We start from the raw sequence: 13,010 nt of genomic DNA, 5'->3' as shown, positions 1-13,010 counted from the left end.
AAATTTATTAATTTGGTTTAAAGTAAAAAAATGTTAAGCTTGAAAAATATCAACCAATTACCTATGTTTAAATAATTAGTGAGAACAACTTACTAAAGTTTAAGAAATACTGCAACTCAACATTTTGAATTATTATAGAACTAGGCTTAGGTTGCAGTTGGTTGCAAGAACTGCTTGGCTCAGACCTGCACATTAGAAACATGCTACTTCGAAAAAGTATCTACATTTGAGTAAAAGAAAAACAGTAAGGAAAATTTAGAAAACTAAAAATTTAGAAAAACGTCTACCCCTTAAAAAACTTAAAACTAGGACTTAGCTTTCATAGTTGTGTAGAATTCTTCCGCTCCCACCGGCAAGCCTAGCCTTGCATTTCAAACCACGATCTGCTACCAATTTGCGACGAAATTTGTACACTGAAATTGGAACGACTGGGTCCTAATTATTTAAACGAGGTCGTGAAACGTAGATTGGAAGGTAGGGCCCACGATATTAACACCAAAACACCGTGCCGGTTCGTCGAGGGAGCGGGCAGCCAGCTTTGATTTTAGAACTCCGACCACAGAAACTCTAAGACGTCCTCGCCCTACGGAAGCCAGAAGACAAGAGAGCAAGAAACCTAATTCCAGATATCTAGAAACCTGAAAACTAGAACCAATCAAACAGGCAGAATTCCACAGAAACATCTAGAAGTAGAGGTTCAACATCTGGAAAAGCAGACGTCTCGATCAGCTGTAGGGAAACTGCTGCCGGCCCGTCCAACGGCCCACAAAATAAAGTGGCAAACGCCACAATGTACAAATATTATAATAATTATGAACTCCTAAGCAGATCGCGTGATGCATGAACTGGGACACTCCCCATCGACCTGTAAAAACACAAATACAAAACCATCAGTAAACGTCTTTGAAACTGTTTTGTATTAAAACAAAGCCTAAAATATTCAGTAACAAGACCCCTTCGTCACCGTTGTTTAATTCAGGCTAAGGTGTCAAGGGTTTAATCGGAGTATGTTTACTTATCGTTGAAATGTTATTACTTCTTGGTCTTTTATAATTCTAAACTACACATAAATACGTCAAAAGTACAATAACGGCTCGAAACTATTAACTTTGTTATTTAAAAAATGTAGATGTTTGAACGTATATTCGAGTATGATTGGTTTCATCGAACATCAACGGGTAAACATACTGAATCCTGCATCAAGAGGGATAAGAAGCAACGTACGCGTGTACTTTCTGGTGGAAATAATCTAATACTGTAATAAATTCTACCAACACTGTACGTGAGATTCGGCAGTTCTATATTTTTTGGATCTGTTCATTATATCCAACCCTCTCTCCTCTGATATCGGATGGCCAGCATTGATGACCAATAATGACAAACACAACTGGACATTCTAAATCTTAAATATTTTAGTTGTATTATGATAGGTCGCTGGGCGAAACGTCGCTGAGAATTACCGAATAAGGCTAGCAATACAAATGTATGAAAATCGTAATCTTAATATTAACTATAATTAGCGTAAACACATTTCGTGGGCCTAGTCGTTTCTTATACAGAACCTGTGAAAATATACTACAGTTTTGTGCTAGAGTGTGTTCAGATATTATATATACACAAGACGAGATATTTAAAGAATATTTTGTCTCAAAACGTAGAACGAAAAGATTTTAATTTGCTCATAAAAGTCCACGTTTTCATTATTTATGACGGTTGTTGTATTTTGCTGTTACAAAAAAAGAACAATTCGGTGTAACAACTCATATTTTAGTTGTTTAATATAAATTTAAAGCGACTTTCGTTTACGTTCGATTCAGCTTTCGATCCAGTACAGTTCGGAAGGGCATTTCGGTAAGTAAAACTATCAAGAGAGAACCTGTTCTTAAAAACCTTTCTGACCGCTAAAGTGGTAAAGTCAAGTTCAGTCAAATAAGAGATTCCGGTGGTCACACTTATTTTATTTTGACTGTTACGTATTAAAGACGGGCCGGTTATTGGAAATGAGAAGTAAAACTTACGCTCATCGATTGCTGTGGTCGTGTCTTACGTCGACACACCCTTCCTCACAACACTCCTCGAGATCCCGGGGGTAAGGTGTCGGGCGCTGCGGTTGTGGCATCGCCCTCCGTGGGCGCGGTGGTGGCATGACCCTCCAGGGCGTGTGGTTAGACGGGCAGGGGACGATTGCCTCCGTCCACCGCGGGCACCCCCGGAGTTTCGCGGGACATCTTAGTTCGTGTATCGAGACTCTACTTAATTTGGAAAAGTGGGTTTTGTCGTAACGACAAAAAACGAGGTGTTGGAACGTAATATCCATCGCAGAGTACCAAGCTTGACTGACTCTGTTTAACAGTCGTACCTTATATAAAGCCAATGGTGGGGAGTTTAAAACAAGCGGGGGGAATGGATCGGGATCCCGTTTACTCTTACTTTTTACGGCCTCGAGAAGTACTAAACGAGGGCATGAGTTACGAATAGGAATCGGGTATCCGATGGTAACCCCTACCCCACTACTTTCATAGTATAATTATTGTATTTCCCGACTGGTTGGTTTCCCCACTGTACGCCACCAGGACTATATAAAGGGTGGGTCAACACGCCAACCGTCAGTTGTTTGGTAGACAGAGTGAAGTGTAGACCTTTAAACTTACCATGCCCCGTTGTACTACCAAAGTTTGCGAGGTCAGGTCGGGTATTAGGGTTTCGTTGCCTCTCAGTAAGCTCGGTGGTTTCTTAGAGTGTGTGACGGAGAAACGTGATGGCACTTACAAGAAATCAACATGCGGGACATCTTCAACTAGGTATGTACCAATAAATATACTCATTTAAATGCAACTTTCGTTACATTGCATCTTTAAAGACATACTAGGATAGTATGTATTTTTTAATCCTGTGATACACGGATGAATTATAAAATACCTAGCCTTAATCTTATTTGATTTTATTACTACTAAATGAATAAAACCATTGAAAAAGTAAAACTCTGTACTTTACATGGTGGCAAGGCATTGGTTAATTAGTATGACATCGAGTAATTCAAGAATTATTTAAAATTTTAAGATATTTTCGTGTTTGCAAAAGAAGGCATCGTATGAAAAATAGAGTATGACTGTTGGAAATCAGTTATCCTCTAACGAAGCGTAGTTTTGTTTTATTCCGGCCTATCCATTCGAAGTGTCGGCATTTAAAAACAGATTACACACCAGACTATGCCCAGTATATAAATTTGATTCAACAATCAATGTTTGACTGTGCCGAATGACGATAACGCGTGACGGTGGTGACTCCTGAGGTCGTAATAATAAAGTTCACAGATGTTATAATGTAATCCTGTCACGTTGGAACGACAATTATATTGACCTGTCACAGTGTCGCGGGACTGGTTCGGGGAGCCCACTGGGTCACGATTGCACGATTGGCAACCCTGTCCTGATATTATGTTGAAATAACCAACCGTGACCAGTGCCAGGCTGGTTATTTCAACATAATATCAGGACAGGGTTGCCAATTGTGCAATCGTGACTCAGTGGGCTCCCCGAACTAGTCCGTGACACTGTGACAGAATTACATCGTGACATCTGTGAACCTTATTACTACGACCTCAGAAGTCACCACCCCCACGTGTTATCGTCATTCGGTACACTTACTTATAGCGCCACTCTGCTCATTTTACAAACATTACATTCTTTTACTTTTGCCTTTATAATTTCGTTTAAATCAGGTCCATAAAAATACTGGTTAATTTTTCTTTGCGTTCTAGCAATGCCTAAATTACCTCCTATTAAAGAACTGTGGAAGAATTCATATACTAAGTCAATTAACTGTACAGGCAAAAATATCTTACTCTTACATTTTACGTTCCTTTGGTACATAAGTAAATTGTTTTTTATAAAATAACATAAATTATAATTATTACTTTTTACAGATTGAACGATTTGCTGAGTTTCTTTATCTTAAAGTTGATATTTCTCTAAGTCCTTAAATGCTAAATGGCAAATCATTTATTAACAACCACGGATTATCCTTGTCATTACACTTATTATTAATTTGTATTTTAGCCTTTACGTTGGATGTTTGTTTACATTTTTGCCCCCGGGAGGAGTCTGGATGACAGAAGGAAATCGATAAGCTATTTTTACTCCGGTCTGGAACATTCGGGTGGTCACTGAGGCTCGGATCAGCTGTTTCCGTCGACTTGTTTTCAAATATTCGCGACAGGGCGTCTGCTGGCGCATTATCGGTAGAACTTTTAAATTCCACTTCAAATGGTAAACTCAAAATTCTCTCGACCCACCGGGCGAGTCTTCCTACCTTTCTTTTGTGATTGAGGACATAGGATAAAGCTTGGTTACCTGTAATTAATTTAAAGATTTTAACTTATAAAAACTCATGCCATTTTTCTATGCAAATTAGTACAATCAAAGTTTTTTTTTTCATAAATGGTATATTTTAATTCGACACCAGTAAACTTCCTAGAACAATAGGCTATCGGCATTAATTCATTTTGGTCGTTTTCCTGTAATAAACAACCACTCGCGGCTATTCCACTAGCATCTGTCATTAAGATTACTACAAATTGTTTTGAAACATCGGCTAACTGGAGTACAGGAGGATTCGTTATAGCTTCTTTTAACTTTAAAAATGAATCTTGACATTCACTTGTCCAAATAAATGTAGCGTTTTTCCTTCTTAAACGATTTAAAGGATTACACAATTATTAAATAAATTTAGAAAATAAATTGGTCATACCTAAAAACTGTGTAACTTGTTTGGCGTTCTTAGGTGGCATAGATTCTCTTATACTCCTTGTTCGCTCGGAATCTATAGTAACTGTATTATTTTTTTAAATTAAATTCCCCAAAAAAGAAGATTTCCTCAAAACAAAACTTTGATTTCTCTAGGTTTGCCGTTAAGCCATGTTTGCTTAGTCCAATTACAATTTCTCTTACATGTACTAAATGCGAACTAAGGTCTTTACTGTACACTAAGATATCATCACAAAAGTTTATCACATATTTACAGTTTATATTGTCTAGGACTTTGTCTAGATAGGCGGACAATACAGCACTACCAACATGTAAACCAAAAGGGACTCGTTTAAATTTATATTTACCAAATATTGGACATTGTAAAAAACTGTTTAAGTTAACTTCCAAATCTAGAGCCTCTCCTAATTTTGGAGTAAAAACATTTGGAAAATCCCTTATTAACACGGTAACAATTATAGCAGTTGTTTGGTATCCAAACAGCATTTAAAAACTTTTATTAAAAAAATAGCTCTTTAAAAATCAGTTTATGTAATGATTCACGTAAACAAATCAGAGTGCTGGTAGCAGTCATGGCTGTCAAAGCATGGAGCTACGTAGCAAAATGGCGATGGCCTGTTATACTGGACAGATGAGTGGAAAGAACACTCTCACAACCAAAATGTAATGGTGTGTGGGCATATTGCAATGGCCAGTAATAATGGACTGGGGAGTGTTAAGGGCTAAATTATAGTAAACTAAATCGAATAACACTTAAATATTTGTTGTCAACTTAAATTTGTTTTGCATTTCAGAAGGGACCACGACTCCCCCGATAAGTGTGGCAGGGACGACACGCTGTCCATATACGCTAGTGATTCCGATCGAGAAGAGGCGGACACTAGCCATGCTGCGGAAGCAACGAAAGTCAACCGGTCCTCACCCGAAATCGCCCAGAAAGATGCTTCGACAAAGGAGCCACGGACTTCTAAGGACGAAGCGGTTCGACCGCAGCACTCCGAAGTGGAAATCTGCGTTCCCGATACCAACGAGGCTTCTATACAACGCGTCACGGTGGAATCCTCACAAGGCGATTTGGAGAACATGTGTCTTCTACTAACCCCCAGTTTCGACACGGGAGACCCATTACGACCGCACCTTAACCACTTCAAAACTAAGTCGATGATCGATCGGAAGAGGGTTTGTCGACCGACGTCTTCGACTCGTTCTACTTCAGCATCAAACTCTACAAGTTGCGAAGAATCGCCAGCTCGCAAAAAAAGAAAGAGGGCAAGAAGCAGATCACCTTCTGTGACATCATCGACATCTTCTACATCGTCGTCGTCCTCGTCTTCATCATCCTCCAGTATTGGCTCTTCCACTTCTTCGGCTTCCTCCAGTTCGCCTGAACGCAACAAGAAAAAAAACGGAGGAGTTCACCACCAACAACGTCGAGAGTGCCTCGAGTCGTTACACAAAAGGTTACTCGAGAGGCTCCATCGGCTTCTTCTCCTCGACGCCGATTCCAACGCAAAACAAGACCGGATTCTAAACAGGGGGGTAATAAAAGTCCTATAACACAGGAATCTAGTTATGGACCGGTTTCCCCCGCGGAACCAAACAACACAACCACTGGCAATGGATTAAAAACGGACACGACCGGACAAAACATATCCTGTGCAGCTGACGTTCGGCGAGAAGGAGCACGCGAGTACAGACAGCCGCCGACGACGACGGCCACGGCTTATGACGACCGGCAGGATGGGAGGCGCCACTACTCGAAATCACCACCGCCGCCACGGAAATAAACGGATACGACCGGACAAAACATATCCTGTGCAGCTGACGTTCGGTGAGAAGGAGCACGCGAGTACAGAGAGCCGCCGACGACGACGGTCTCAGCTTATGACGACCGACAACGACAGGATAGGAGGCGCCGCTACTCGGAATCACATCCGCCACGGAAAGAAACGGACACGACCGGATGGACATTCTCCGAGGAACCTGTAGTGCGACATGAAGACGGGTTCCAGCAATACCCTGAGTTACAGTCACGAACATGTAATAGAGTGCGGTTTAGTCAGGGAATACTGAAGAACAGCCACAGCAGCGAACCACACGAGGATACGATGAAATCGGAATACGCACTCTCGACAGTCTGCTGAGTACCGTTTCAAACGGGTCGTCTAACAGAGTTTTGTCCGTAAACTTTCATGGGCACGTTGCCACACACCTACTCCACCGCCACTACGTGTAAGAGAATCGACCCCTCCAAAGAGTAAAGCCGCGAGATCGACCGACAGGCGTTGTAGACCTTCAGGTCAGGTGACCGACACGAGTAAACGATCAATTTATGCACGCATTCGGAAACGTCGTTTACAATGCAGTTACGATAACCAGAACACAAATAACGCAGTGTCGGAAGACCGCCCAACAGTCGTCGAATTTCCGGATTTTTACTGTCCTCTTCACCGGCTAAGTCGGGCTTGTCCAACACGTCCATGTGTGTGTCGTCACAACTGACTAGAGCAATGCAATCACATTGTTCCAATAGCTCGGGCGGGGGGGCTGAATCCAACGGTATTGCCTCATCACATCCGGAACTTTGTTCCTCAACATTATGAACTAGTGGAAGAGGAATGACTCCACGTAGATCACCGGACGGCGACGTGGGTGCGCATACAGTGGACGGTTTATAGGCGGCTGCGGCAGCCTTAGCCTCCTCTCTGACGTCATAGAATGCCACGGAGTCAGGACGTAGACGTCTTATAGGACTCATGCCTAACACATACATGTAAGGTCTCCCTGTACCGACTTCGTACACTATAGTGTCGCTTGGAGGTGACGGTGACCTGTCGCGTAGGCATTCTTCCTTTATGTACCCAGTATCCAAGTCGTACATCTCATATATTTGCACGCTTTCACACGCGAGCGCTTCTTCCAGCGTGCGTTTGTAAGACGCAAACGTTCTCTTCTTTACCGCGGTCGACGACGTTCCGTCTTCTGGTCCACCCGTACTGTCCAGCTCCGCCGTCGTCGAAGACATTTCTCCTTGTGCGACAGAAGACGTGTCACTTTTGGCTCCAGAAAACATTTCGGTTCGGTTACTAATATTGGACTGAAGTTAGGAGTGAGCCACGCTCTCGTTATATAGTGAGGTCTCGGTCTCAGTTCGGGGAATGGACTTGCGCCAGCCATCGTGAATCACTCCAGTAACGAGTAGGACTCCCCTATTTCGAGAACACGATTGGTTTTTTTTAAACTCAAATCAGAAACGTTGGTTTACATTTTAGACAAAATGATAATGGTTCTTCAAACTCGATAGCTTTAATGTAAAGAATATTAGAGTAAGGTAGAATAGTTGGTTCTAACTATCCAGATCAAATTCGTATTTTAAACATCGAGGGGTTAGATAAAAGGTCATGATCGATCTCTTTTGTACTTAGAAAACTTAAATAGATGGTCTATTTTTAAAATCATGCGATATACGATTATAAGAACTAGTGTCATATATCGATTAAGTTTTATTTTCCTCTGTGTATTCCTAAGTGATTTTCATTTAATATAGCACTATTTTTTGCCACTGTGGACGTATCCTAAAGTAAGAGGCGTTGCCTGATGTGAGAAAATGATTTAGTATCGTTCTTTCAACGAGGCACGTTACACTCTCTTCACCCAAAGCCACGATACATGGCTCATATTAATTAAATGCAATCCACTACGAAGGGTTTAGGAAGAAATGAACATGTATTATCAAAACCATGGTTTATTGAAAATCATAACAAAACTCTCCAGCAAACCTTTTACGAACATACATGAAAATACTTAAGCTCGTTTAAACTTAATAATAAACAAACTAACTCCATATACGTCGGTTTGCGATTTATTGCTGGCTGTCACTGGTGACAGTCCAATAATTTTGACGTACTAGACGACCTGAAGCAGATCAAGAATAGCCTATGTATGTATTCTCTTTCTTACCCATCGAGCATACGACAGAGAATCACACCGGTGACGGTCCTTGTGTTGTGTCTTCGATCATTATCCGTTTCCCAGAGAACCGTACACCCGGAGCATACTCTATCGAAGAACTCCATCCCAGTCACACCCCGCCCTCTGTAGAGTAAAGCACCGAGCTATCGCTAAATTGCAATAAGGCCACGACCGATGATGTGTGAAAACAAGTAACAAACCGATGTTGTCTTCGGTGGGATAGAGGCTTTTGCGGATGCGGCCCACTGTTAATATTTACTCATACTGCACCAGCTTTGCGTCGGCCCCTCCCGGAGCTTCTCCCGATGCTCGTTCTACTGGACAAGAAGCTGGTGTAAGATCGCGGGCGAACGCCAGATTGCATTTATAGCAGCAGCTTTTATATGTCGCGTCATCCACGCGGTGTCATCGCCGCACCCGAGTGTTTTGTGTCCCGCCCTCCACTTCTCGTCGGTCCAAACCGGTGGGAGTGGGGTGCGTTGAACGATAAGTGGGGGCGTCTCGACGTACTCCTTGTTGTTAAATAAGGAGATAAGGAGTGTATGGTAGGTATTAGTAGACGCCGCCAGCCTACAATCACGGTAACCCGTCAACGTGGAACTGACGTCGAGATGCATATCCTAATTGCGCGGGGATGGCCGTCTACGATGCCAACCAACTTTGGGACGAGGAAGAGGATGTGGTGGAGAGTCTTGAGTATGTGACTCCGAGGGTCGGGACATCCTACTGCGAAGAAGGACCTCGGAAGGGGCTGGCGGGATCAAACCGGCGCCCATCCCGTGAGCACCTGATGAGTGTGAGAAAACGACTCTTCTACGACGGACCGGAACGGCCGACCACAAACATATTTTACATGGAAGGCGAGAGCATTGACATGGAGGATCTCACCACCTGTGAGATACAGAGGTGGTTTTTCGCACACATTTTCAACAGCATGTTGTATTTTTAATATGCACATTCACCGAACAGAATTCTGTACACAGGAGTCTGAAGTGGCAAGCAAAATTGACAGAGGGCAGGTTGAAAAAGTTGCAAGCCAACGGGTACAAAGACTTTCACGTGTCCATCACGTCGGCGGTGTCGTACATACTTCGCGCGCTGGAGGACATCAGATACATCCGAGACGACGAGTTGATTTTCCAACTGGTCCCAAACACGTGACTCATCAACAAGACGTTGAGGGCACGGTTTAAGGTGAACAGCATGGAGGTGCGACAGGTGAACAACGCCCAATCGCTGAGCATAAATCTCAGTGTTGACGTTAAATTTCTTTTCGCCGGCCAGTTTCGCACCAAGGCTATACCGGACCAGGGTGAAAGATATTACGTTGCCCCAACCCCTTGTATGGGCAACTATCTGGACGTGGCCGTCACCCAACTGTACGACACGGTCTACGATCGAACCAAAGAGTTCATCGACGAGTTCTTAAAACGTTACCCGAAAGATCCGGTGTTCACACCAGCAGGCGTTTTTGGCGACGAGTCGGAGGCGGGAACCAGCAAGACGGATCGAGCTACGTTGAAGTATCTGTTTCGCACCGTCGGACGCGAGAACAACCTGAAAAGAAACTGGACTTGGACAAAATAAACGTGTTCGCGTTGACGTCGCCGGTCAGATCGAAGAATCTAAAGTACCTGAACGCCAAGGAGGACCTGACATTCACTATCGACACGACACCGAAAAACGAGGCCGAGGCGCTGTTCCTGTCTTCGTTCACCAGGGCTCGGATAATGGACGACGGTTCATTGTATTTTCAAATCTATTCGAGGGCGTGTATGTACATGAGTAACAACACAGAGTTTCCAGTTACATTACAGCAGTAAAAATGTAAATTGAAAATTTAAATGTTTATACTGTAGAATATTAATAAAAAGACGTATAAAACATTTCCTTAATCGGTTGTTTATCGGTTCTCTTGTTTTAGTACAAATTCACCCAACTCAATATAGCGTTTAAGAACTAATGAACACAGAGTTTCCAGTTACATTACAGCAGTGAAAATGTAAAGGGAAGATTTAAATATTTATACAGTAGAATAATAAAAAGACGAATAAAACATTTCCTTAATCGGTTGTTTATCGGTTCTCTTGTTTTGGTACATCAACATAGTGTTTAAGAACTAATGAACACAGAGTTTCCAGTTACATTACAGCAGTGAAAATGTAAAGGGAAGATTTAAATATTTATACAGTAGAATAATAAAAAGACGAATAAAACATTTCCTTAATCGGTTGTTTATTGGTTCTCTTGTTTTGGTACAAATTCACCCATTTCAATATAGTGTTTATGAACTAATTCATCGTTTGACCTTACGTCCATGACGTGAGTAGTACCACTCATATAGATGTCGTAAATGAGATTCACCAGGTTGTGTTGAAGGTTACGGCTACTCGAATCCACAAACTCGGTCAATGTTTGCCTGAAATCGTGTATATCAAAACTGTCGACTACCAACACAACCTGCCGAACGCTTTATCGTAGATGTGTTGTTCGTGTAGCTCGTAGATCTTCGTAAGATACACAACCAGTCAATCATTTTTCTTAGTCATCGTTTGACCTTACGTCCATGACGTGGGTGGTACCACTCATATAGATGTCGTAAATGAGATTCACCAGGTTGCGTTGACGTTTACGGCCACTCGAATCCACAAACTCGGTCAATGTTTGCTTGAAATCGTGTATATCAAAACTGTCGACTACCAACAACCTGCCGTACGCTTTATCGTAGATGTGTTGTTCGTGTAGCTCGTGGATCTTCGTAAGATATCCCACGTCGATCCCCATTTCTTCTTTGCGACCGCGTCTCTTTAACCTGTGGTAAAATTCTTTTACCGGTGTCCTGAGATAAACGGTCAAAACATCATCGTTTTCTCTCGACGAAAACATCGAGGGGATTTTATCGAGTATATCGTTGAGGTCTTTCGTCTCGAAGGCGGTCATGTACTCCGAAGCCACGTTGTTAAATATATGTTTTACAGAGAAGGTAGACCTGTCCATGATTACAACCTGTCGTACATGTCGAGTCAGGTGGTGCGTCGACGTTTCGAAGTTCTTCAGAGTGTTGTACGCTTGAGCTGAAAAGCCATGGCCCATCTCTTTATGTCACTGTAGTACACATCCAGAATATTGACGCCGTCGAAATTCTGCCAGTCGGTGACCGGTTCCGGGATTACGTTCATCCAACGCTGAATGCATTCAGGTTGGTTGTGCACCAGAAGATCCAAAAAGGTTGTCTTTCCCGCGGCTATGTTCCCTTCCAGAATGATGATCATCCTGCAGTCGGTTGTGGACGGAGTAAACGCAGTGGCTATGCGCAGGTATTTATTGAACATCGCGCACCAGGTTCCGACGACAGAGCGCTGTCAGCCCGCCGTCAACTCGCAAAGGTCTGTCCGGTCGTATTACCGTAGTTAACCATCCGAGAGTCGACCGACTTGTTTTAAGTCGACGGCATCTTCCGCTTTAATAGTGTACGTAGTTTATACCAGCTGGTATTTCAAGCGGGACGCGGTTCGCGCAATTGTTCAGTGTGTTGTTGTGAATAATTATATATTATGATATAACATTACGAACATATTCACAGAACCCCATAACCCTGTATATTTATGTGTTCGTGACAAAATTTGTTATATTTTGCCTACTATGAAATTGTTGTAGAGGTAATATAACAATAACATGTGGATACTTTTATATTAAAAAATATTGCAGGCTGTTGCAAAAAGAGATTTTTTAAAGATTTTTATTTTTATATAATAATATTCTGTGATTCTTTCCAAGAAATGTGATGTATAATACACTATATTTAAATCATCCTTAAGATTTTTTATGAATTGTGCAAAAAAAGTTACAAAAACAGGTTTATGGAAATATGGTGGACGCTCGGAGGGTTAAATCGTACTGAACTAGATGACTCATTTCGCCGTGAAATACAACCAGAACATGTCACGAGCCAGCATATTTGTATTAGTTGTTAAAAATCTCACGCTATTGAATTGTATGTAAACTCGTGTTACAGGGATACTGACAGAACTTTGATGTAATGAATCACGGATTTAAACACACAGTAACAGTATTTACAGTCAGTATGACGATAATCGCACCCAAATCAGTGATACAGGTTGATGAAATGAAAATCTACAGAAACTAAAATCCAGTGTAAGATTTATTTTCAATACATTATCAATAATTCAACAATGGTGTTCTCTATGAAAGAAAATAAGCTACGGTTTTTTGTTCGTCCACAAAACGCCTTCCTTTCGTGAGCAAAACATA

At 42.0% G+C, this 13,010-nt stretch overlaps 2 protein-coding genes across 2 annotated transcripts; one reads left to right on the top strand and one right to left on the bottom strand.

Annotated features, from left to right (window-relative positions):
• The first annotated feature begins 2,652 nt into the window (after positions 1–2,652).
• Positions 2,653–6,755, top strand: LOC124368244 (uncharacterized protein DDB_G0271670-like). Its single transcript, XM_046825519.1, has 3 exons — positions 2,653–2,801; positions 5,561–6,305; positions 6,429–6,755. The coding sequence occupies exons 1-3, from the start codon at positions 2,653–2,655 to the stop codon at positions 6,753–6,755; spliced, it is 1,221 nt and encodes a 406-aa protein (XP_046681475.1).
• A 4,524-nt stretch (positions 6,756–11,279) lies between these two features.
• LOC124368243 (deoxycytidine kinase 2-like) lies at positions 11,280–11,831 on the bottom strand. Its single transcript, XM_046825517.1, has one exon. The coding sequence runs from the start codon at positions 11,829–11,831 to the stop codon at positions 11,280–11,282; it is 552 nt and encodes a 183-aa protein (XP_046681473.1).
• Between the last annotated feature and the right edge of the window lie 1,179 nt (positions 11,832–13,010).

This window comes from Homalodisca vitripennis, chromosome 8 (genome assembly GCF_021130785.1).
Source record: "Homalodisca vitripennis isolate AUS2020 chromosome 8, UT_GWSS_2.1, whole genome shotgun sequence".
Lineage (NCBI taxonomy): Eukaryota > Metazoa > Arthropoda > Insecta > Hemiptera > Cicadellidae > Homalodisca > Homalodisca vitripennis.
Note: the sequence above shows the minus strand (reverse complement) of the source record. Positions and strands in the feature narration are given on the sequence as shown.